This window comes from Pomacea canaliculata, linkage group LG4, assembly GCF_003073045.1.
Source record: "Pomacea canaliculata isolate SZHN2017 linkage group LG4, ASM307304v1, whole genome shotgun sequence".
Classification (NCBI taxonomy): domain Eukaryota; kingdom Metazoa; phylum Mollusca; class Gastropoda; order Architaenioglossa; family Ampullariidae; genus Pomacea; species Pomacea canaliculata.
This window is the reverse complement of record NC_037593.1, coordinates 16,920,118-16,945,674: the sequence shown is the minus strand read 5'-3', so window position 1 is coordinate 16,945,674 and position 25,557 is coordinate 16,920,118. Positions and strand designations below refer to the sequence as shown.

The 25,557-nt window shown below is 37.9% G+C and overlaps 2 protein-coding genes and 1 non-coding gene across 5 annotated transcripts; 2 read left to right on the top strand and 1 right to left on the bottom strand.

Moving 5' to 3' along the window:
- Positions 1–1,354: 1,354 nt before the first annotated feature.
- LOC112563149 lies at positions 1,355–5,136 on the bottom strand. Of its 3 annotated transcripts, none has more exons than XM_025236907.1 (2): positions 5,106–5,136; positions 1,355–3,588 (listed from the first exon to the last, which is right to left on the bottom strand). In XM_025236907.1, exon 2 carries the CDS (start codon positions 3,495–3,497, stop codon positions 2,316–2,318), a length of 1,182 nt encoding a protein of 393 aa, XP_025092692.1. In that variant the 5' UTR covers positions 3,498–3,588; positions 5,106–5,136; the 3' UTR covers positions 1,355–2,315. The 3 variants fall into 3 exon arrangements, with proteins under 3 accessions (XP_025092692.1, XP_025092693.1, XP_025092695.1); XM_025236908.1 differs by having other exon boundaries at positions 5,102–5,134; XM_025236910.1 differs by lacking the exon at positions 5,106–5,136 and adding an exon at positions 4,476–5,079.
- A 51-nt stretch (positions 5,137–5,187) lies between these two features.
- On the top strand, positions 5,188–25,448 carry LOC112562529 (cullin-associated NEDD8-dissociated protein 1-like). Its single transcript, XM_025235811.1, has 33 exons — positions 5,188–5,361; positions 6,089–6,190; positions 7,872–7,939; positions 8,561–8,673; positions 8,965–9,065; positions 9,462–9,528; positions 10,238–10,336; positions 10,685–10,811; positions 10,978–11,140; positions 11,510–11,613; positions 12,194–12,348; positions 12,456–12,564; positions 13,259–13,444; positions 13,755–13,866; positions 14,170–14,263; positions 15,114–15,234; positions 15,668–15,799; positions 16,924–16,957; positions 17,304–17,403; positions 17,718–17,803; positions 17,955–18,155; positions 18,523–18,597; positions 19,044–19,139; positions 19,330–19,397; positions 19,634–19,728; positions 20,665–20,768; positions 21,048–21,115; positions 21,589–21,778; positions 22,031–22,219; positions 22,576–22,647; positions 23,084–23,255; positions 23,564–23,710; positions 24,170–25,448. Exons 1-33 carry the CDS (start codon positions 5,320–5,322, stop codon positions 24,298–24,300), a joined length of 3,723 nt encoding a protein of 1,240 aa, XP_025091596.1. The 5' UTR covers positions 5,188–5,319; the 3' UTR covers positions 24,301–25,448.
- On the top strand, positions 20,389–20,515 carry LOC112563396. Its single transcript, XR_003099029.1, has one exon.
- Positions 25,449–25,557: the final 109 nt, after the last annotated feature.

Genomic DNA, 25,557 nt, shown 5'->3' with positions numbered 1-25,557 from the left:
TCTTCGCACCCCACTGCCATCCTCATCTCACGTGACCGAAATCCTTGCTGATCCATGGTTCATTTTCATCCTCAAAGCGACAATGGCATGTAGTCGCAAGAAACACCATCGTTTTTTTATTTAAAGAAACATTACATCAACTATTAAAAGATTTTTTGGGGAGGGGGATGGGGAAGAGAGAGCAATATCACGAACTTATATTACTGTACTGATTGCAGACGAATTTTTTTTTTCTCAGTTAACTACTAAAACGAGGCTGGTGTATACAAAGCTTCCGGCTTAGTCACATTCATTGTTAAGTCTCGCCGAGACTAACAGCGGGGAACTTCGCAAGAGGCTAAGCGTTGGTCTCGGCAGACGGCAGTCCACCTATACACGTCCGTAGTTTTAAAATACGAAGACTTCAGTAGTTTGTGTCGGATGTGACTATAATATAGTAGTTATGGCGATGACTGAGAATCGTGCTTTAATTTACAATATCTGTTGCGGGGGCTGTGAATTGGGACTATCATGGATGAACCGGAGAAAGGCGAGACTACTGTCAGAATTTATTATCTCGAGGAATCCGAGCTTGTAGTAGATGATTATATAGTGGTTATCTCGACATGGTTCGATAATTTTATTATCTATCGCTCATATTCCTTGGGACTTGCACCTCGACAGTAGAACTCCGGGACCTGTGCTGTAGTATCTCCGGTCAGGCCATTGTCCAAGTATGACACTGCAAAACTTCTTGAAAGACATTGGTGTGGCTGCAGACCATTTAACCTGGAGACAGAACCACCTCATAATACGTTTTGTTGCACTCTAAGAACTCGTACACGTGTGTGGACTCTCATAAAATGCCTGACTAGCAGACTTGCAGACACGAAGTAACAGTTGGAAGATTCATTCGATTTTGAATGAACACAGTTCACGTTCCTGTCTGCCATCTCAATGCAGAACGAGTTTCTTCCTTAAGGTGGATGGGGAAGAAGTTTCTTCATGTGGTGGACCGAGTTATTTGCCTTAATATAGTATCAGCTAAATATTTACCACAGCCGGTTGGTTTTGACTGAAGGCCGATAATGTCGCGGTGCAAGGTGCCGGCAGCTGTTCGACTTTGCAGGTCTTGTTATTAATCTGATGGAGCTGTTTTGTTTGTGTCGTACAAAGTTTATCGCCGATAAATTCTTGTAGTCTTGTTATTGAAATATTTAAAAATAAAATAACCAAGCACACACAGCACAGAGAATGACTGTTGGCGAATGGTGACGCACAAGCATATCATCTTTGATGAACCTCATCTTTATTTCGATTTAACAACCGATCTTGAGTCGTGGATGCAAAGCACTGAAAGGGTGGTGGTGGATTACAATGGACTCGTGAAGGGTGGACAAAAAAAGACAACGTACGTAATGTCTTAAGTTACAATTATTCAATTCATAAGTGTTGAGCAAGAATAGTTTTATGGTCTTTTCAAAGTTGGTAAGGCATCATTTCCCAGGACAGCTAAGGACATTTGACATGATAACTGTAAAGGGAATTCCAGCAAGGTGCTAGCAGTGATAATGCGAATATTTTCAAATCTTATGATCACTCATCATTAAATTTTGCTCTCACGTGTGAAAACTCAAGGAATGGTGAGTTTATCTTCAACAAAGCCATAAAATGTACCATCACGGCCTATGGGGAACTCTCGCCTGCATCAATCTCTCTTTACGGATACATGACAGTATATCTACCAGCTGGACCATTCTTGATAATAGTTTAATACTGTTGTGAAGAATATGGGAGGAAAAGGGTGGACCTAACTCGCCCGAAGGGAAAGGAGACACTTCTACTGCTTCACCCGACTTTCGCCCAGTCACACCGAATCGCCCGCTTATCCGCACGTCCACACGCGTACCCACTTTCACTGTGCAAACACAACTGACAACACATAAAATTATTGTTAAAAAAAGAAAAGAAAAACAAACACGGCACCATCAGATCACACAGATATTACTAGCAAAACGACCTGACAAAAGGCTGGTACTTTCTCAAGTGGACAATATCTTCATACATACATACGACGGACGCTTACGAAATTATTCACTTCAGTATTTATTCTCAATGCCCTCCAACCCTGAATTTGATTAAGAAAAAAATGCACAATTTTTTTATGTGAGCTATGGCATAGAGAAGCGTCAACTGAGAAAGTTCTCAGTAATCAGAGGTTCTGTAACATTAATGATGTTATTAATCTGCAATTTCCCATCCCATGTTTTATTTGCCTGTTCTTCAGCTTCCACACAAGTCAACAGTTTACAAGGCTAATGACATTAAAGCGACATTCATATTGCCTTGGATGAATGTTCACTTATGTGATAATCAAACCTTCTTGATGACATGACAAGAACATTGCAATTCACAGGCATCTCTGCTTCATTCAGCCGCTTGATTCTGTCTTGCAGTGTGGCTGTGCTGAATGCGAGCACACGAGGTGTGGCGACAATTTCAGAAGGTGTGAAGTTGTACTCCTTTACCAGAAGGTCCAAGTTTGCCTTTAGCTTGGGAAGGTTGATCGAGTAACATCCCGGGAACCTTTTCAGCATGCCTTCAAGTTCAGTCTGTGTGCAGGCAAGTCTGTAGCAAAGATACTGGTGTTTATCAGCACAATTACTAGCCTGAAGAATAGCCTTGTCTTCTAATAAGCGTTCCAGAAACTTCTTAAATTTGACATCAGATCTGACGATTCTAGTCACCGAGTTCGGGGGAAAGTCCTTGAATTGTATTCCTGAGTTTTTCATCATCTCCAAACTAGTTTTCATGACATCTGCACGAAATGCAAAAATCCACACCTTTTCTCGCAGAGCTTCTGGTGAGATGCTGTACTGCTGGAGAATCTCAACCTTTTCTTTTAGAGTACTAATTCGTGAGTCTTGAAGCCACTGGCACTTGTCAAATATTTTCTTAGCCTCTGGCAGTGAGAGGCCTGCATGCTCAGACAAGAAGTGGACAGTGTCATTGTACTGTTCACAGGCTTCAGCTTCCAGGACTAGTCGTTCATACCTGGCCTGATACATCTTGTGGGTCATGTTGATCATGCCCATGGTTATTGGTCTGATGCCCTTTTCCTCCAACTGTTGGATTCGGCTGGCAACTGTTTCATATCTGCGACGATAGATTTCTGGATAGGTTAATATCTGCTGCGTGGTGATGCCATGCTGTGCTAACAGTCGCGACAGTTCTTGAAACTTTGTGAAACCCATAGTGACCAGACGCCGATGATGCGAAAGTAATTGGACCATTTCTGACTCCTTTGTCTTGAACTGACTAGCTAAAAAACTAGCACGACGGAGCAGCTCTTCCTCAGAGAACACTGACCTTTGTGAGTAATAATATCCTGGATTCAAGTTTGTGCACAGCTTGATCTTCACTGGGATGCAGAGTGCTTGATTGAGTTGGGTGGGATACCAACTTGGCAAGGCAGATGCCAGCTTCCTTGTACAAGGAGTTAGCAAGTGACAGGCCATTAAGATGATGAATGTTGGACAGAACTTTCTTTAGGACAAGATGAACGCAGGTGTTTCTCATCTAGCCTTCTTTTTGTTTATTGACAGATATCTGTAAAGACACAACACACACAAGACATGTTAATAATAATGGACTGCAGAATCACCCTCATAAAGGAGTGTGCTATCGATGAAGACAAGACATGGAGACTACACAAAGAATTTGAGAATAGGTAAAAGTACTGAGAGAGTGTTCAAGACACACAGTGAAGACAGAGAGATGAGGGGGTAACACACACATGAGAAGGTGCTCGACAATGTCTGGCACAGCCATAAGGTTTATGAATTACTATTTGTACAAGCCCTTCTTTGTGCTGATCCTGCTTTACAGATGTGAAATGTGGACTCTGCTTGCAGACATGGAGAGGAGAATCTTAGCATTCGGGAACAAATGCCCAAGGAGGATGCTCTAGATCTCAAGCAAAAAAAAAAAAAAACCCCATAAAAATCTGTGACTTTGTGAAAAGAATGGTTGCCACACTTGTAGGATACCAGAAACCCCTACTTGCAGCAGTTAAACGGTGTAAGCTAGTCTGGTTTTGATGTGTGACCTGGAAGGACACTTTGCCAAAGACTCTCCTCGATACCTTGGCGGGTGGTCAATGCTGCAGTGACCAGAGGAAGAAATGGCTTATAAGCATGAAGTGGACTAGTCATTCTGCCTGCTATCACAAGGGCCTTGTCAACTGCTGCATTTAACCACTTCAATCAAGAGATGAATGACTGATGACAGACTAGTTAGAAGTTATTTTCCAGACTTGCAAATCTGAAAATGTCACACCACTTCTTCACTCTCTTCATTGGCTACCAGTTAAAGTTCCCTGAAAACATCTTTTCACAAAATGCTATCCCTGAATAACTAAACTCACAGGCAATATTGTCTGTCATGCTAACCATCATGTAACAACTCCATCTTACACTGTTTATATCAGTTCATACCTTCATCCATAGCTTTACATGTTACTCCTCTACCTCATCTTTGTGTTGTTCAGTGTGCCTATGTGTACCTCACTGTCTACTCGCTGTTACCTGTCATTTATCATTATTGGTTTTCGAAGAGAGTGTGGTCTATCTTAATTATGATGCTGAACGTTATAAGTTCATATATTATTATTAAAGAAGAATGAAAAAACACTGCCAGACACTAATGTGTTTTCAACTTTGTATAAGTATTTTGTATAATAATAAATGCAATATAGAATTTCAATATTTAACAAAAAATTGCAAGATATTCCATAAGCTGATTGGCAGTAAGTCAGCAGAATCCTTTTAACGGTCTCTATTTTCTTCTTCTTCAAGCTATGCAACACTGTTGTTTTAGTCTGCAAAATGAAGAATTAGGATGCATTTTCTTCGCTTCCTACCAATGAACCTACATGACAACCTCAATTTCTTCAAAAATCGAAACGAGAAAACACTCGGTTAACAAGCAGTTTCTGAACTAGAAGCTAGCTGATTTAAGTCATCGGAATGAGCTGAAATCAAAGCCTATATCCAGCCTTTAGACTTAAATTTTTATTTCATAATTTCAATGAACGATGTACAAACAAATCCAATTGCCGTACTCGCCTGTTTGATGCACGGCAATGCTGCACAATAGTTAACGACAGTTATCTCCCTTACACGCGGGGTGGCGTGTATGTTCCTCATGCATTGCGCATGCCCATTGGAGTACAAGACTTCCGACTCAACGAAGCCGATGAACCGGTGAAATAGCAAGCCATATATATATATTTTTAAAGGCAACGTCACGTTGTTGACAGTACGCAGCCGATAACCAACAATGGCTAGTGTGTCATATCACATTGCCAATTTACTTGAAAAAGTGAGCCTAAAACTTCTGTGATATAGCGTGCTTGATTATGCGACTCAGTTGCATTTAAAGTTTAGTGGATAGTGCATCACTATGTATCCATATAGTTTGGTAACTTCGTATTGTAAACGAAAACATTTATTTAAAACATTATTATATTGCAACATTATGTGTATGCCCATTTTCGATTGCGCACGCAGGTTTTTCTTTTTTGTGTTCAGAAATTCCGAACCGTGATTTGCAAAAGTACTTATACCATGGTTCTTGTTTTTGAAGGAGTTTTTCCCCCATATGACAATTAAAATAAATCTTTTTGACACTGTAAACTGTATGGAGTTATCTAACACATGAGCACTTTAACTTTGGAATGGTTTTACTTTGCATGCACTCTCCTACTCCTCGAGGCTCCAGCTCTGATTCCTCCACTTTCACACACCCTTTTGAAACGCCATGTAGACTGGAGAGTTTTGTAAGGTAGTTTTGTGATCATGTGTACATCTTATGAAGTAAAAATGGTAATAGATGAAAGAGCTAGATTTTTTTTGAAAATTTCTAATCATGCTTATTATTAATGGAGATTAAATTATAGACCAAATACAGCACCACCAATAAAGTTTTATTTGTGAATCATCACATGTCTCCTTAATGTTGTAGTAAGATGTAAAGATAAAGCAAGTTTGAAGAATTGGAAAATACTGCTAGAGAAGAACTAACCTCTAAGCATTTCTTAAAATTTCAGATGACCTCAAGTGACAAAGACTTTAGGTTTATGGCTACAAATGACTTAATGGCAGAACTGCAGAAAGATTCTATCAAGTTGGATGATGACAGTGAAAGAAAGGTATGTTAAGGCCTATTCTCACGCTGCAATGTTTTCAATGTTTGCATGTACAAGATTTTGCATGCAAGGCAGCTTTGCAGCACCATTCTATTATCGCATAGCAAGCCACTTGTGAGTTGAGGGGTGACATCATCTGCACAGCACATTGGGTTGTCAACAGTATGGCAGACAACATTGACGACTAGATACTTTCAGGCACTAGTACGGCTTCATTAGTTATATTACTTGATGAAGCGGAGAGAGAGAGAAAAACAAGGGGTGAGAGGGTGGGTAGTGCAAAGGTGTGGTTTAGGTGCATATTTCTGTGTTTTAAAAGAAATATACCAGTTCATATACTCAGGATGGGCAGTGTTGAACAGGCATGAATAGTTTTCCCTAAGCAAAATCGTGAGTACACACCTTTCTTCCGACCACATCACCATTTTCACAATTTGGAGGTAAAAGGGATCTGCAGTATTCAAGCATTCCGATTGACTAGTCATACAATATGGGTCAGCCTTGCGAGAAAATATAAACACTTTCTGTTGTTGGAAACCTTGATTCAAGGCCCTCTGTAAGCCGTAGAGCGGTCCGGTGGCGCAACGGTTAGCACTGTTAGCGCCTTCACCAATACAGTGAAGGTTGGCTGCCCTGAGTTCATTTCTCGTCTCGGGCACGCTGATCTTTCTCTGCACGTGGCATCTGTTTACAGGGCTGGCTGCTTGCCGTAATATAGCCTTAGCTGCTGACATGGCGTAAAACACCAATTCCCCCCCCCCCCCCCCCCCCCCCCCCTGTAAGCCGTGTGCAGAACTCGCAAAGACCTTTAGCAAGGCTGCAAAGCCCACAAAGTGCCATACACTGCAACCCGAAAAGAGCCCTTCAGACCCCATTTATGTGTGTGTATATTTAAACTAAAGGAGTTGTGTTCCATCTTGACAACACGAGGCCACACACGTTTGATCAGTCATAAAAAGAAATATTGCAGCTTGCAGCTTGGATGGAATGTGTTACCACATTCACCATGCTCGCTTGACCTTCTACCCTCAGACTTTCACTTATTTTGCTCTTTTCAAAACTCCTTTTGTGGTATAACGCTCAGTTCAGATAAGACTAAATCAGTAAAGAAAGGTTGTTCTATAAATGAGGGGTTAAACTCACTAAAATATGACAAAAGATTATCAAACAAAACAGGCAATAGATCGTTGATCGATCTTTGTTCTTTATATTATAAATGAATGACCTTTAAAAAGCAGAAAAATATGTCATTACTTTTCCAACAGCCCAATAGTACATATTTAAAGATTGTTTTATAACTTATATCTTTGAATAATATATGCTTAGGTCATCATTGCTAGCCAGCAGTATCCTTCTCTTACTATTAAGGTACAAAAGACATGCAGTTAGATAAAAGTACAAATAGCAGTGCTAAAGTATATATTTTCTGGACTTTGAATGTGTGTCTTCCTGTATTTAATGATTGCCTTTTTTTTTTTTTAATGTACAGTCATCTGAAAAAGTGCTTAAGATGATAACAGACACAAGGCTGAAAATGTGAAATAATGGATTTTATTAAGCTGATAGATAATTGGACATTTACATGTACAAACTACAGTTTTGATTTAAAGAAGACTTTAAAAAAAAAAACTTTTTGGGAGGCATTGTTGAAGATTTGGGTTTGTATGAAGGTGTACTTTTGCAGGTGGTGAAAATGCTACTGAAGTTGCTGGAGGACAAAAATGGTGAAGTGCAGAACCTCGCAGTGAAATGGTGAGTACACCCTCCACAGTAACTTTCTTTGTGTTCCTATTATGTGCTGCAAGAAATTCTTGCCATCAAAAGGACATGGATATGGGTCAAAAGCAGTCATTTTCTAACTCATTAAACTCATTAAGTGCCATGTTGGTATTTTTGTTTCCATGGTTATGTCATTGCTTCTGGTCTTTTCAAAATAAAGGCTTACAGTCATGATCAAAATTGTGAGGCTGCAGGATTTTTTATTGTTAAGTGGGTGTGGGGGCATTTTTTCATTAGCAAGTCATTTAGGATAGGAATCCATAGAGGCATTTCAAAAGCACGTTGATTGTAGATAAGTAGTTTGTTGCTTTAAAAGAGTATTAGGCGTGAAAGTTAGGACTATGGTAGGATAAATATTAAAATATAATGGCTGTGAATTCGACTGAGAATCATAGGTCAGGAAATTAAACTTGGCTCAGAGTCTAAGAGCTAAGAAGGCAGACATTTTGTGCTATTTGTAACTAGTCCTATATGTTAAACAAGATTATTGCAGCTTAGTCTTTCTGCTTTTCGGGCTGTGCTCCACAAAGTAAAAATAAATATCAAAATAATAGTGTGAATTGCAGAACTACATTATTATTGGTGATTTTACAGCTTGGGCCCTTTAGTGAACAAGGTGAAAGAATTTCAGGTGGAAGTCATTGTGGATACTTTATGCAGCAACATGCTGTCTGACAAGGAGCAACTTCGTGATATTTCCAGCATTGGTAAGAATCCCTGATGGCATCAAAGCTGTAAAATACAGATTTCACAGCCATATAATACCAAAATAAAAACATGATGTATTGAAAAAAAAGGGAAGCAAGTTCATTATTCATATTTGAGAATCATTTAATTTGGTTAAACTGTATTGGTATATATAATACAAAGTTTTTTTTTTTTGTCTCTCAGGATAGTGTTTTTAAAGAAGAGTCTTGAAACTAGATGTGCACTTTGCTATCCTTGTATCTACAGACTTTGTACATTTTGGATGATGTCATGATTTTGCCATATTGCAGGCCTGAAGACAGTGATTAGTGAGCTGCCACCTTCGTCAACAGCACTGGCTGCCAGCATTTGTAAGAAGATAACTGGTCGACTAACAAGTGCAATTGCTAAGGTAATGTCAGATGATTATATCATAGAAAGAAATGTTTATACATTCCCACTTTGTGTGGTTTTATGGATAATAATAAAACAATTTCACCACCATTGAAGGAGTGCTTTTGTAAATAGTAAAATGTTTGATGGATGCAATCCTCTTCAGGGTATTTTTCCATTATTAAATTTGAAATTTTAAGTTACCTCAATGAAAAACAAGAGGAGAGGCTGGGAATAGAACATGAAGTGACTGTAAAGCTCAGAACTGCTACACTAATGAGCAATGTAGTGCACTTTAATGGAGGCTTAACCTGTGTCACAGCAATGCATATGGACTATTAACACTGGGTTTTACAGTGGTTAAAATATGATTGTCATTGGCAATCACTGTAAGCTCTGCATATTTGTGTGGCAGCAAGAGGACGTTTCCGTTCAACTGGAAGCATTAGACATCCTTGGGGACCTGCTGAGTCGTTTTGGTGGTAAGTGGTCTGCAAAGAATTTTGAGATTGATCGCACATACAAGCATATTAGGAGTCTGAAGTTTCATAGAAACAAAAGCAAACATATAAACATCTGTATAAAGACAACTTCAAAAACTGCCTTGTGCATTCCAATTCACGAAGACCTCACTATATGTTGTAAACAGCTTGCTTAAAGTGGATGCTATATTAAAAAAAAAACAAACTCCAAAAGCTTAGTAAATATGATCTTATAAAAATGCACGGTGTGTAAGATTTCATTAACTCGAATACTCATTTACACATTTAATTTAAGCATTTAAAAAAAAAAGAAGTAATGGTGGTAGGAAAACTAATAAAGACTACAATTAAATTTCAGAGTGTACAGTTATGAACAGTTTTCATTAGCCTTAAGCTCAACAACCATTTCTTCCTTTTTTGTAAATTCTCCCTGACGGTTGTTCACCAAATCCATGAAATCTGAATCACTGATGTCTTTTGCTTCACAACTGTGTGCTTTGTTTGGAACTAAAATTGTTTCTAAGACTTTGTTCGTTTCTGAGATTGCTTCATTTTACAGTGACCTTTGCGAATTGTTATATTGTGTCTTCAGACATGTTGACTCAGCATTACTGCATCAGACACACGCATACAAGCATACATGGCTGAAAGGATGATTATGGAAAGTGTGTGATTTCTGTAAGAATATTGTCTAGTTTCAACATTGCAGGTTTACTGGTGAGCTTCCACAGCTCCATACGTCAGGCCCTTCTTCCGCAGCTGGCATCTCCTCGCCTGGCTGTCCGTAAACGGGCTATCATTGCCATTGGTGAGATCTTTGCTTCTCTGTTGTGTGTTTGAAGCCTTTCCAGATTAAATTATTTGGGCTGGAGGGAGAGTTTTTAAATACAAGTCTTTTTAAATTGTGTGAAGCTGAAAATGATTCCCCAAAACGGGAATGCATTAAAATTTATTAGATAATATTGGTAAATAAATAAAAATACTGTGAAATTTATATCATTACAAGCAGTAGCCTTTTTTTCAAAAGAGATACATGTGTGTTTAATATAGAATGCTTTAAAGTAAATTAAAAGCCTTACGTTGTTGTTATTTGAAAGTATGGTGGGGGCCTAGGTGAGTCAGACATGATTGATGCCAGTCTCTTACAATTGTACAGGTCATCTGGTCATGAGCTGCAACAGTGCACTGTTTCTAGAGCTCATAGAGTTTTTGCTGGCAGAGTTGAACAAAAACTCATCCACATCCACCACCCGCACCTATATCCAATGTCTTGGGGCTGTAAGGTATGTTTGGTATGGAGATGCTTGGATATTTATTTCTTCGTTATTTCCAAAACAATATGGAGTATTCTTTCTTCATGGACTTTGAGACTATTTGGCCATAAAAGATGCATAGCTACTTTATTTTTGTAGTGAACTATTTTAATCAAGTATTTTTTCCCTCCACCAGTCGTCAGGCTGGACACAGGTTTGGTGAGCATTTGCAGAGTATTGTACCCTTGGTGGTCAAGTTTTGCCGCAATGATGACGATGAATTGCGGGAGTATTGTTTGCAGGCATTTGAGTCCTTTGTTAGACGTTGTCCTAAAGAAGTTTCACCATTTATTCCAGAGGTCAGTAATGAAGCTAGGTGAAATGTGAAACATGCAAATTGTATATTGCTAGTCTAAATGTTTGACCAGATCAAAAGGACAGTTATGTAAAGCGAGATGACTTGTAATAAATTTATTACCAATATAAATGTTTAACTGTGTCTCGTTGAAAAGGGTTTACTATCTGTATGACAGGCTCTGATGAACAAGTCCTTTTTGTACTGATGTTTTAAATGGAATTTGCTCACTGTTTATGATGAGAAACTTTTTCTTTTACTCATTTAATTATTATTCTTGTTGTTGGTTCCATTAGTTAATCACTATGTTACTAGTACTATTTATTTAAATATTATTTAAGATTATAAGTGCAATGCAGAAAATTGTTTTCAGATTACAGAAATTTGTTTGAAGTATATCTGTCATGACCCTAATTACAATTATGACGATGAAGAGGAAGAGGATATGGACACTGAAGCTGATGAGGAAGAAGAAGAGTAAGTTCCAATTGTTCTTTTGCTGATAACTAGTGTGTGGCAGCTTTATGTAACGACAAGACAGACTTCAAATACATTTGCATTAAGGTAGTGCTTTGAATGTGCATGCCTATTATAAATTTTTGGGGAGTGAAAGTACACAAATATGACATAATTCTTCCCACATGGGTTGCTCATAAGCAAACAGCTGTTTAGTAATGTATATGTTGCAATTTCTTAGTTGATTAATTTTATTTATTCCTATTTTGTTTGAGGGAGAAAAGGTGTCTTTTCACACTGGACTGAATTCTACCATTTTTGTTTTATGGCTTTCGATAATGCAGTCTCTGAAAGAAGTTTGATAAAGGGGAAGTAACTGTTAGCAATCATTACTTGTTGGAATTTAGCCCTAGATGTAATAATTATAGAAAAATTTTGAAGCATGTATTTGATATAAGACAAAGAGGAAGAGAACATTGAGGAAAGGCAACATACAAAATCCTAAACCATAGGGAAAGAATGAGTTCAGAATAAAAGTTTATGGTATTTCCTGCTTACTTTGACAGGTTCTGTGACTGCTGATATACTTTACTTTTGTTAGAGATAGCAATGAGGAGTACAGTGACGATGACGACATGTCATGGAAGGTGCGTCGTGCTGCTGCCAAGTGTATTGAGGCTGTCATCAGCACCAGGCACGAGATGCTGGCAGAGTTCTATCGCTCTGTCTCTCCAGCTCTGATATCTAGGTTCAAAGGTGAGCAAGAAAACATGATATTAGAAGAAGTGACATTTCTGTGAAGGGTAGGGTATTACAAATTTCTTTCTGTCCATATTTTATATATTTTTTTATTTTTAATACAGAACGAGAAGAAAATGTAAAGAATGACATATTCCATGCCTACATCTCTCTTCTGAGACAAACGCGACCTGTAGCTACTTCCTCTTCTGATGCTATGGATGCAGAAGATGGGTGAGTGTCTTCACCATGACTGCACTAGCACTCATGTGTAAAACCACCTGACATATATTTTAATAACAGTTGGTTATAAAGTGTACTAATTTGGTTAAGGTCACCGGTTTAAATGTTAATATTTCATATTAAGTATGCCAACCCTTGTGCTGTTAACAATTAACAAATACATGTACATCTTCATTAAAATTTGTAATATATATGTATGTGGTTTTTGGAATTGCAGCCTTAATAATAATAAGGTTGATTTATATAGCATTTTAGCCCAGTGTCAAAGGCAGGCTTGAAGTGCTGTACAAAAAGAAAACACAGCTGGTCTCAAAGTGAAGAGTTGATTGTGAGCCCTGCAAGTGTATGAAAATAGGATGAATGCCATCAGCATATATGCAATATAATAAAGCCTTGCTAAACCTTCATAGCTGATGATAGTCAAAGGTGAAACTTCACTGAGGATGGAGGCATGTCTTGGAAGTTTGCTTCAGATGCACAGATGCCATGGACACAAGGATTAAGAATTGCATACATGATCATAGAAACCTGCATACTGTAGGCTTTAGAAGCATCCATAATCCTAACATTGTAAGCAACATGACCTGAATAGGTATTAGCAATGAGTCGTGGAGCACCAGCATGTAAAGTGTTGGCAATTTATCACACAGAACATTTTCTGAAGTCTGCTGTGTTCTCATTTAAGGCCAGTCTTGATGCTGCAGTCCCAAATAGGAGACATCGTGAGGGCTATCCACAAACAGCTCAGAGAGAAGAGCATCAAGACTCGACAAGGTTGCTTCAGCCTCCTGACAGAGCTGGTGCTGGTGCTGCCAGGAGCCCTTGCAGACCACTTTAGTGCCCTCGTGCCAGGGATCCAGTACTCTCTTGGGTTGGTTTTGAAGGATTTTATTCACATTATTTATATTGGTGATTGGTGTTTTATGGGAAGTTTTGGTCTTGTTAAAGTGTTATGTCAAATCTGTTAGCATTTCATAAAGATTTAATCTATTTAAAAGTAGAAAAGATGTGTCTTTTGTTAGGGCATCTGTTAATGCATGGATGTTGATAGTTGTGTGTATTCTTTTATTCACCATAAATAATAAGCCTAAAAATATTATAGCAGTCAACTACCGTGCTCATGTTTTTAATTTTCTGTATGCATTTCACTCTATTTGTCATGTAATGTCATATTTGTACAGTGACAAAAATTCAAGCTCAAACATGAAGATCGACACTCTCTCTTTCCTCAACACTTTGCTAGTTCATCACAATCCCACGGTTTTCCACCCTCATATGAAAATTCTGGTGCCGGTGAGTGTATTTTATTTTAAAGGAAGATGAATTTGCTTTAAATGTTGATTACTGAATGTTCTTAATGTGACTTTCACATTGCATTGTGTGGTATTGGTTAAGTATCAACCCTCCAGTAAATTTTTAGCAGAAATAGAGGATGCATTCATATTACAAGGGTTGCGCATTGATAAGCTAAGAAAGAGGAGGTGAAATAAAGATCGTAAAAATCTTGAGCGACTGGCATTGGTGGGCCAAAAGTTCTTTGCATGCATAAATGATTGGACTACACACATTTGATGTTAGCAGTGACTTCAATTTCAGCCTATTGTGAATGCTGTTGGTGATCCGTTTTACAAAATCACATCAGAGGCGTTGTTGGTCACACAGCAACTGGTTAAAGTTCTGAGACCTCTAGGTATGTTGTACTCTGCTTACTTCATGTGTGTATGGTTTGTAAACTGCTGTTTGCTGTAGTTTAGCTTTTGTAGTTACATGGAATGAAACTAGAGGAAATGATGGTTAGCTGTCAATTTGTACATGTTGTATGTTGCACATATGCTTAAATAGTATCTGATGTTGAGGGAAAGAGAAAACAGGTATTTCAAAATCTGTACAAATTTGCTGGACATGAATACAGCTTTTTTAATTATTATTTTGACTGTTGCTATAACTAATGGGGTGGACATAATATATTTTGACAAAGATTACAGTTGTGGAAATTTGAGATATTCACACTACTTTCTGTTGCTCAAAATACACTTGCTTTGCTAAGAATGCCTTAGGATGTAATTTTTTTTATTAATATAGTAGTATGGTGATATAACTTTTGTTTGTAAGACTTTGACAGTGGTATTAATGAATTCAAATAATGTGTCATGTACACCACTACCAAAAATCAAGAAATACTGACCATCAGACTTGTATTATTTTGTAGCATAGTTTTGATGTTATTGAAGTTTGAATTTTATTAACTGGTAGCCATTTTGGATAGTTTCCATGCGAACTACTGGTTAGCTTTACACGAAACTGCTATTTCAACATTCTTACCAGACTCTATTGATATATGTATAACAAAATACACAGAATAATAGAACAAATAAATCAACTATACTATTAATGCCTTGTCTGCCTTAGGAATTGCTTGAGGGTCCAAAAGGCATTTAAGATGTTTTGCAAACAAATTGGTTAGATTTATCTGGCAGAATGCATAGCAGATGGGCCAGGATACAGTGGTTTATAGCAACAGAATGTTTATCTTGCTACAGACATGCCTGGCGTCAAATTTGACTACAAGCCATATGTCAAAGATCTTTATAGCTGTACTCTTATGCGCTTGAAAGCAGCTGACATAGACCAGGAGGTCAAAGAGCGGGCTATTTCATGCATGTAAGTGTGTATATAATACTTGTGTTGGTTTTAAAAAAGTGAGTATAGGAAGAACAAAATTTTATTGTTTCTGAAATCAGGTGCAAAACAAGTATGGTTTTATTTAATTGGTTTAAAAATAATAAACGATATGTATTTGTAAATGCAATGTAAAGTGCTTTAATTGCAGATATTTTGTTTGGTGAATGTTTAATTATTTTCTACAGGAATTTGTTTTCATTGTCGTATATGTTTGCCATGATGTCATCTGCTTGATGTTTATGTTTCTTTGTTGTATGGTTAACTATCAGTTCGTTTGTAGTCTATAGTGCATTATGCTCACCTCCACATATGGAAATGTGCTCTTACAAATTTTATTATCATCTGTAGCGCAGAAGTGCTGCAAGATACATTAACTATCACTTTTTTCTCTCTCCTTCTCTGCGGGAAACAGGGGACAGATTGTCAGTAACCTAGGGGACTGTTTGTCAGTGGAACTTTCTGAGTGCCTTCCATTGTTTTTGGAGAGGCTGAAAAATGAAATCACTCGCTTGACAACTGTGAAAGCTCTCACCCTTGTTGCCAGGTACTTAAACGATTAAAAAAAGGGATGAATTTCTGCTGGACGCTAGATGCTAATGATTTAAATTTTATAAGCTCAAAATATTGCAGTCAGTCAGGTATCAAAATGTAGAAAGTGTTTGGTGGAAGAACAAGTATTGATTTTAGAGTTGGTTTAAGTTAATGCTGCAAGTACCTTTTTAGTCATCATTTGTGATCAAAATCATATTTAAAACTTCATAATCTGTACAGTTATAAATGGTTTTAAGAGATATGATACAATCTCCTACATAAGACAAATGATGTTCATTTTGTAGCCAGATTTTGTTATTCTTGGGCTTTTTTCCCAGCTCTGTTTTAGGGGAAACTTAAGTGGTAGCTTTTTCAACCCTCTTAGCACTGCATAAAAGTATAAGTACGTACTAAAGCAATGGTGTTTAATTGAAGATGACAGTGGGTGATGTTTGTTTTTATTGTTGCTGCTCTCATGTAAGCATTAGACCAAGAAACAATACAATTTTGGGAAAGAGAAAACTTGAAGTTTGCAATAAAAGTAACGAAAATTTTCTACTTTCACTCTGATGAAAGCAGTATTCCAAGAAAATTCAGTTTACCATTAAAAGAAAATAAAAACCAATGCATCTATATGGGCTACCTGCCTTCATCAAAATAATTGGCAAAGACCATTCTCCATTAATTAGAAGAAAACAGACAGGCTCATATATGTTAAAATCATTAGCATAGTCATTTTCAACACCATATTTTTCGCTAGCGTCACCAACAAAGTCATTCTCGGGGAAATCACTCAATGAGCTACACATTCTTTTCAAGGGGAAAAAAATCCCAAAATTGCTCAGAATCGATTGAAAATGTCTCCAAAACTGCAGGAATATGACCTGAGAATAGAAACAAACTTTCTGATAAGTATTTTTTTTTTTTACTGTATCAACCAACAGGAGAGCTTTTCTTGGGTCAAATAAACAGAGCCACGTTTGTGGCTCAAAGCGCTCTGCTGGCAAAACCATGATTGGGGCCAATCATGCTAAGAATGTTAATTTTAGAACATTATATTACCCCTCCCCCCTCTCATCTACTACATAAAAAAAAACAAATGAGGTTGATTTTTTTTATTGCTTGGGCTTGTTACAGCTCTCCTTTAAATATTGACATCAAGCCAATTCTGGTGAGTGGTGCAGCTTTTTTGTTGTTTTTGTTTGGTATAAACAAGGGACATGTATTAGGGTTTTGGGGATCTTACATACTTTGTGAATTTATCTTTCTGATTATTTTCTTGCAAGACAAATCTAAAAATTAGAAAAAGTTAAATTTGTGGTTTTATAATTTTAAGTGCTTTTTTTTTCTTCATGTGCTTTTTTCCCTCTCTTGGCATTTACCAATACCAATGGGCATTTTAAGGTAAGATTAGAGAGCTTAAGTTCAGTCCCAAAACTATTATTAATTTTGAAGGAAAATTTTCTTTTTAAAAAAAGATGTTTATCAATGGCTACAGTGGATAATTGAATTTATAGACAGAAGGAGTGCCCATTCTAGCATCATTCTTAAGGAAGAATCAGCGAGCCCTCAAGTTGTCTACATTACAGTGCCTTGATGTGCTTGTCCAGAACTATGGTAAGTTTGATTGCAGTCATTGCTTTGTCTTCCTTGCCCTCTACTTTTCTTCTCTTTTCTTTTACCTCATCTAGTTCCTCTTTTCTTTGAACTGTCCTCAGTATGCTGCTTCTTTCTTTAGTTTCTTTTTGTGGGCTTGTTCTCCCTCCTTTTTCTTTCCTGGCATGATAATTGAGGTTTCTCAAGTTTTAAGAAAGTTCTGTTACTAAGAAATTGAGTTGTGAGCAACTTTTTTTTTTTCTTGTCCATTTCTGCTACATGCATTGGATGCTTAATGGAAACTAATGAATTTTATTTTGTTCCTATTTTGATAGGATCAGGGTTGACGAAGGCAATGATTAGTGACATTATGAAAGAGATGCCTCCTCTTATTAGTGAAAACGATCTTCATGTCTCACAAGTAAGTAGTATTGTGCATTTTTGCTATTTAATTTAAAACTTGTAAATATGTTGTAAAAGGTTGAGATTATGTGAGTGTCATAAAAATACCTTAATAAAAACTGTTGCAGCACCACTGTTACATTTATTTTTTTGTTTTGACTGGTTGGCAGCTGACCATGAACCTGCTGACATCATTGTGTGCTGTCAGCAAAAGCAGCATGAGTAACCTGCATGCAGACGTCATGCCCATGATACTATTGCTGGTGCAGTCACCTTTGCTTCAAGGTGGCGCTCTCCAGGCACTGCTGGAGTTTGTGCAGGCTATTGTCAGACTTGACCTGCCCAAGCTGGGTTTTCGGGACCTCCTTCAGGTGGTTATTTAAAATTTGCATTCACTGACAAGTTGAAAGCTTGGTGGCAGCTGGACTCCTGTGAACAACTGTTTTACTACATGGGCTGTCGTTAGTTTGGAGGGTGGGAGGGACATAGTTTTTGTTAAAACTCAAGACAACTTTCAAAGCAGCTTTTTAAGACAGTTTTGCATGTGTATGTAAGGGTAGAAAAGGTGCATGCAATTTAGTTTTGGTGAAATAATAGGGATACTTATGTGGCTGAGATTGAATACACGTTTTGTTTTGTTACATATTTATGTATGCTTTGTGGTAAGAGCACAGCTCTAGATTCAGAACAGTGTCATGCTCTTGTGAGTTACCTGGGAAACACCTGCCTCTTTTGCAGATGTTCCTGACGCCTATCTACAATGCAAGACCCATGCAGCAGCCTACAGGACCCTCTTTCTCAGTTCACAAACAGGTAAGACATTGAAGATTGTTACGGATTTGTTAATAGTGTGAGCTGTTCAAGGCCAAACCTCAGTCATGAGCATTAGCACCCCGAGTTCACAATAAACCTGCCATGAGGCAAATGTTACTTTTCTATCAACTCCACTGTGTGAGGACTGTGAGGGAGAAGTTCAGCTTAGAATGAATAGAAAATTTAAGCTCGTCATTAGAGTGACATAGATTACTTTGGCAGTAAATTACATTTATAATTTTTAATGTCCTCGCAAAACACTATACGAGACAAAATCTGGATATAGAAGACATTGCCAATCTCTGTGGGAATGACAAAGATGTGTTTTTATTCAGTGAGTTTTTGTGTCATGAAATAAAAGCCCAGTGTGATGAAATTTTATTATTTTTGTGTTTGTTATATTTAACTTTTTTACCTCATGATTATTTTTTCTTTAAATGTTACAGGCATTCCACTCCATTGCCAAGTGTGTTGCAGCACTTACAATCATGAACACAGGAGAGGCCGTGAAGGTGGTTAACCAGTTCGTCAGCGACATCAAGGTTAGGCTTTATTGTATTGCAACATCCTATTTTTTTCATCTGATGAGTAATACCAGATCTTTGCTTTGGACCCTCAGATCAGTTCTTAAAGATCTATATTGTCATATATGGCTTGATTTTTTTTCTTTGTGCCTACTGAAATTTCTTTTCAAAGATATCGTAATGAATTTTTTTCGTTTTAAATTTCCAGAATCCAGCATCTTCAGAGTCTATTGTCATTTTTGCCTTATTGGCCCTTGGAGAGATAGGCAAGCATGTGTAAGTATTGCCGTTGTTTTGTGATTGTTTTGTTTCTGGGGGGAAAAAATATGTGCTTTGTGCTTTGATTTATCACAGTGAGAGATCTGCTGCCTCTCGGCACAAATCCAGTATTTATTGCACGTTATAGGCCAGACAGGTCACTAAACATTCAATTCGGATCTGAACAAACAATAATCTGTAATCTAAAAACTGAAAATTCTTTTTGTGCTTTAATATTAATTCTTATTATGCAGAGATTTAAGCAGCCATGGAGAAATACAGAACGTTATTCTGGAGTCATTTGCATCACCAAATGAAGAAGTAAAGTCAGCTGCTTCATATGCATTAGGTATGGATGGACATCTGGAACATCAGATTAGATTGGCTGGTTTCTTTACAGTATAGTACGATATTATTTGTTTTAAGGGACTATTAAGTAGTCTGGAAAGCTCCAAACTAATTACACCCGCACAGACCATCACATTATCATATCCATTATACAGATCAGCATGAACCACACCCACACAGAACAACTCTCTTTCACTCTCATTTGATTGTGGTATGGGATAAAAGATTTTCAGGTCATCAGGCATCATTTTGCAGCTTCCAGATTAGTATTTTAAGTTTTAAAATCCTTTCAGTTTTTTTTTATCATATTTTTGCAAGCAGATTGTATTTGGCCATTATTAGGATTTAACTTACAGCAGTCAGTCTGCAGCTGTATTTGTGTAGGCACAGGCAAGCACAGAGATCAAGAAAGGTGATGGAAGCTATTAAATAATTTTTTTTATTCCTTGTTAGTAGACTAGGAGGTAACTGGGGATATTGCTGAAGGATGCAGGTACCTACCTTGGCATTGTTTTTGGGATGTTTCCAGAGGGTAGCTTAGAATTTTCCGGCTCTAGTCACCAGAAATGGCGAGTCTAAGATCAGATGCATGATGTCAGTTCTTGGCAACAAAATATAGGACAAAGAACTAGACACACAAAGACTGAAAGAAAAAAGAATAAGGAGACCAGATACACTGTCACATTGAAAGTCAAGTGACGGTCCCTTGTGTCTCCTATAACACCATGGCCTTCTGGTGACTGCAGAGAGTCAAGCTGACTCTGCGGACAGATACGAGGTCGACATACATTTTCTCTTAGAATTTTTTTATGTCATTGCTTGATGAAACTGATCTCTTTGCAATATTCCCACCATTTGGTACAATGCATATTTCTTTTAAGTAGTATTACTTGATTTTATTGAGACTAAATGTACGCAATACTGATTTCGGTTTCAGGCAATGTGAGTGTGGGCAACTTGCCAAAGTTCCTCCCATTTGTCTTACAGGAAGTGGAAAACCAGCCTAAGCGACAGTATCTTCTGCTTCACTCACTCAAAGAGGCAAGGCTGTATTCTGTTTTTGAAAGAAATTTTCCAATGTGAATTGATATGCAGAGCTAGCATATAGCAACATGAAAGTGAATTTCTTTTTATCACTTCTCTTTTTGTGTTATTACTGTCAAAGCAGCTTTTTAGTCATCCTTAGATAAGAAAACTTTTTCCTAAGACAAGTAAACTTTAAAAAAAATGATAAAATTACAGTTAATATTTTTCAGTCAATACTGCAACATTATGAATTAAATTACTTTTTAATTTATGGTTCTGAATTTTATTTGGTAGATTATCAGTTGTGAGTCAAGTTCACTAACAGGGGTGGAAATCCTCAAGTCCTACATTCAGACTATCTGGTAAGTTAGATGGATTTATGCAAGAAAATGGGAAAACTTTCCCCTTCCTCTTTAATTTTTATGACCTTTGCATATTAGGCTGTTTTTTACTTGATGTACTGTTTAATTTGAATAGTGCACTTATTCTGGGGACTTGTAAATAGCCCTGCTTTACGCAGCTATATTTTCTGTGGTCTGGATGAGCTGACTAGTGTTTTTAAGCATTTCAACATGAATTTTCTTTGATTTTTACACTCATAAAACTAGAAGTATAGCAGCAGTAATATGCTTATATAGCACAGCATCACACTCTTAAACAACATTGTGGCTAGATTATAACAAACCTGAAAGTAATGGTCATAGGCTAATCCAAATTTAGTAACAGATCAAAGAAAAGTTTTATCATTAGTGTTTGACATTAGTTGGTGAAATTCTTCAAATCCACTAATGAAGAATAATAGGAGAGCGGTGCTGTTTTGATTCTTATGTTGCAGGAATATGCTTTTTCATAACTGTGAATGTCCAGAGGAAGGTACACGAAATGTTGTTGCTGAGTGCCTAGGCAAGCTGACTCTTATTGATCCTGCAACACTTCTTCGCAATCTGCAGCAGCACCTGTCGGATGAGTCACCCCTCACTCGTTCAACAGTTGTAACAGCCATCAAATTTACCATATCGGACCAGGCATGCCACTTATTCTTTTGTCTTTCCTCCCCTGACCGGCATTTCAACAGTTTTGGATCTTTGCAACTAGAAACATGCAGGACATGCAGTCCATGTCTGAGCAAGCTGCAAGCTGTTTGTAAAACTGTAACCCTTTCTCCTTAAAATGAAAATGATCTATATAAACAGGAATTTCAGAAAATATGACGTGTGCCAGAAAAAAAAAAAATGCTACTGTGTCTGTTTTGAGCATCACAATCTATCTATCTGCAGCCCCAAGCAGTGGATCCCTTGCTGAAGACTTGCATTGGCGACTTTTTGAAAACCTTGCAAGACCCAGACCTCAATGTACGCAGAGTTGCCCTTGTGACTTTCAACTCTGCCGCCCACAACAAGCCAAGCCTCATACGTGACCTGCTAGACTCGGTCTTGCCACACTTATATAACGAAACAAAAGTTAGGGTATGTGACATGCATAGATGTTAGATTTCTTGGATAAACATCACTTAATGTATGGATGTATGGGACTGCGTGTGTGTGTGTGTGCGTTCGTGTGTTCGTGTGCATGCATGTGAGTGTCAGTGAGTGAAGGTGGCTTATTTGGTGTAGTGAATTTGTACGCATTCATTTCCCACTTGAGTGGTCCTTATCCATTCTGCAAACCACTAGCATTTGAGTATTGTTTCCTTAAGTTGTGTTGATATGCAGTAGTTTGTGACATTAAAAGCAATGCCATATGATGACAGGGAAAAAAAAAAGATTTTGCTATCAGTGACCAGAGTATTCTGAGGCTAATTTCAGATGTGTGTTACTTGCAGAAGGAGCTAATACGAGAAGTTGAAATGGGACCCTTCAAGCACACACTGGACGATGGCCTTGACATTAGGAAGGTATATATGGCTGTTCATCTTTAGACTTAAGATGACTGGGCATCTGAACATTTTTGCCAGAAAAGTATTTAGAGATGGGTTTTGAGCTTTTCAGAACAGTCATTGTGAGTAAAGAAAATGCAGTGATATAAAAAGTATATAGAACTATCCTGAAAGCAGTGTAGCATTAATTTTTACTTGAAAATTTTATTTTCTGCCCAGTTTTTAAGATGAAGATTCAGTTGTCTTAAATGTCAAGTGATTTAAATTTTCATCTAGCTTTAAATTTTCACACACACCTGCAAGTGGTACCACACTCATACATGCTTATACATTTGCATAAAACACACACACTGTCTCGAATTGCACATATGTATATAGACACATTCACATTTACTTGAGCACATATTTTTTGTCTTTTCTGAAGACTGGTTTTTCTGCTTGTTCTTTTGCTCAGGCTGCATTTGAATGCATGTACACTCTGCTGGATTCTTGCCTTGATCGACTGGATGTGTTCGAGTTTCTTCAGCATGTGGAAGATGGTCTAAAAGACCACTATGACATCAAAATGTTAACATATCTCATGCTGGTACGCTTGGCACACTTGTGTCCCAGTGCCGTACTGCAACGTAAGTGTATGTGTTTGCGTGCGCATGCATGTGTGTGTTTTGGAGATGGGTTAAATCTTTTGAACATGTGTTTCATGTGTGCCCTTTTATCCATTCAGCATTGCCAATGTCTTGCAAAATCTAAACTACTTCCAAAATCTGCAAACATACAAATATGAAACTTAAAGAAAGATAATCACACTTTTTAACTTACTGTATACGTCCAGAATGTGACAGTATTTTTTTCCGATATTTATTTCTGCCTTGCACAATGATACACAGTATGAATGTGTCACTTCTAAAAAATTCTTGCTCCACGCCATTTTCAGGTCTCGATCGCCTGGTAGAGCCTTTAAGAGCTACTTGTACCACCAAAGTCAAGGCACACTCTGTCAAACAGGAGTTTGAGAAGCAAGATGAACTCAAGCGATCAGCACTGCGAGCAGTGGCAGCACTGCTTAGTATTCCAGATGCTGGTAAGTCCAGAGCCATGAAGAATCATTTTTGCTTCTTCTTCTTCTTGATCCTATTATGATCTTCTGCTTCAGCTCTTTCCTTTCCTCTATTTCCAGGTCCCTAAAGTCAGCCATTCCTTGAGCTGTTTTCCTTTTTTCCCCAGAACATGTGTGCAGGCAGTCTTCCACATCTTGTAATTCTGTCCAGTGGTTGGCCACTGTTTCTTCCAGGAGTCCCTCCAGTGTTTCAAACCTGTTTTTAACTTCGCAGTTGAACTCTTCTTGCTTTCTACGATTTCCATAGACTGGCTTAATCGCACATCGCAAAATAATTGATGATCACCACCCTCGCTTAACTCTTCAAGTTATGTGTTTATTTCTTTGAAGCAGCATAATAATGACAGCTAAATAACAGCAGGTGGTAGTTTACTAAAATCTGGGAAAATTATCTCAAGTGGTGGTTGGTGCAATTTGTTGCAGACAAGAGCCCTCAGATGAATGACTTCTTGACACAAATCAAAGCCAGTGTTGAGCTGACAGCAATGTTTGACAGCATCCAGAGAGACGCCTTGAGCAACTCCTCTGACATCATCTCGATGGATACTAGCTGAAGACTGGATGGTGGCTATTTCCATGCACATGTATTTCAGAGAGGAATATTTTGTGATCATTGCCATCTTTACATTTGAGTGGAAGCACCGTGAAAACATTGGTCTGTCATTTAGGCTTCGAATTGAATGCAATGCGAGTGGCATTGGACAATTTTTCTTATCTCCCTTTTGTACATCTTTTGGGGGTTGGCATGATTAGCCAAGTGATGGCAGTTTTTGTAATGTTGCAGTTGAGCATGAATGAAGTGTTCCATGGCAAAATCTTGGTGACAGGCGTAAATCCTTTATCCTGAATCTGTTGGACATTTTTTTTTTTTTTCGGAAAGCATGTGTGTGGGGGGGAGCACGTTCTTTGTTATGTTTTGTTTTTAAGAATTTTTTCCACCCATGTCCTGTGCTGGCTGGGTTTATAGCCAGCGTATTGGCTGGTACCACGTCCATTGGTAGGAGACAGGACAGGTCTGGTATAGTGCTGCTATTTATCTGAGCAAACACTAGCAGTCCTTACACACTGATATAGCTTTCAGATTTGTTTGCCGCATCTATGATGACAGAATTAATGTCTCTAAAAGCTTTGACTTTCTGGCTTAGAGTTCCAGCAAAACATTGTGTACCCAGAATAATTAAGCATGTAGCATTGGATATGTGTAATGAAATGGCTGTGTTCTTTATTGAAATCTGGGAGAAAGCAGGACATAGTGAGATACTGTGGGGACAGAATGATCAGTTGGTGCAGTATCTTAGAAGACATTGCAGGAAGGGTCAGGTAGATGCTAAAAGAGATGGGGACATGAAATGGAAAGCCACCACATTTGGCCCCTTGTGTTACATGAAAGGTTAGCAGCATTGTTGGTATTATGTAGGTAACGTGTGTGCAAGGATTAAAAGTTGTGCTTGCGACGGGAAAATGCTTTGATGCTGTTGTAAAGCACCAGGTGCTGAGTATGCTAACGGTCCATGGATGTTGCCTGAAAATACGCCCACAGGGCGGAGACTTTACACATCATCACTGCTTCAGCTCTTCTCCTCCATCCCCCGCACTTCTCACACCAACTTGTTCCTAGTGTAAGCAGCGTGTGAGAGGGTTTTGTGCTCTGCCAGTTTATATTGATCTTTTGAGCTTGATGATTTAAGCGATTGGTTATTAACGCACCAGTTTCTCGTTGTTATTTGTATGTGCGTGCATTCATGTTGGTCTATATACTACCAAAAAAAAAAATGAACGAATGACCTGAAATAAATTAAGCATAGTAAAAA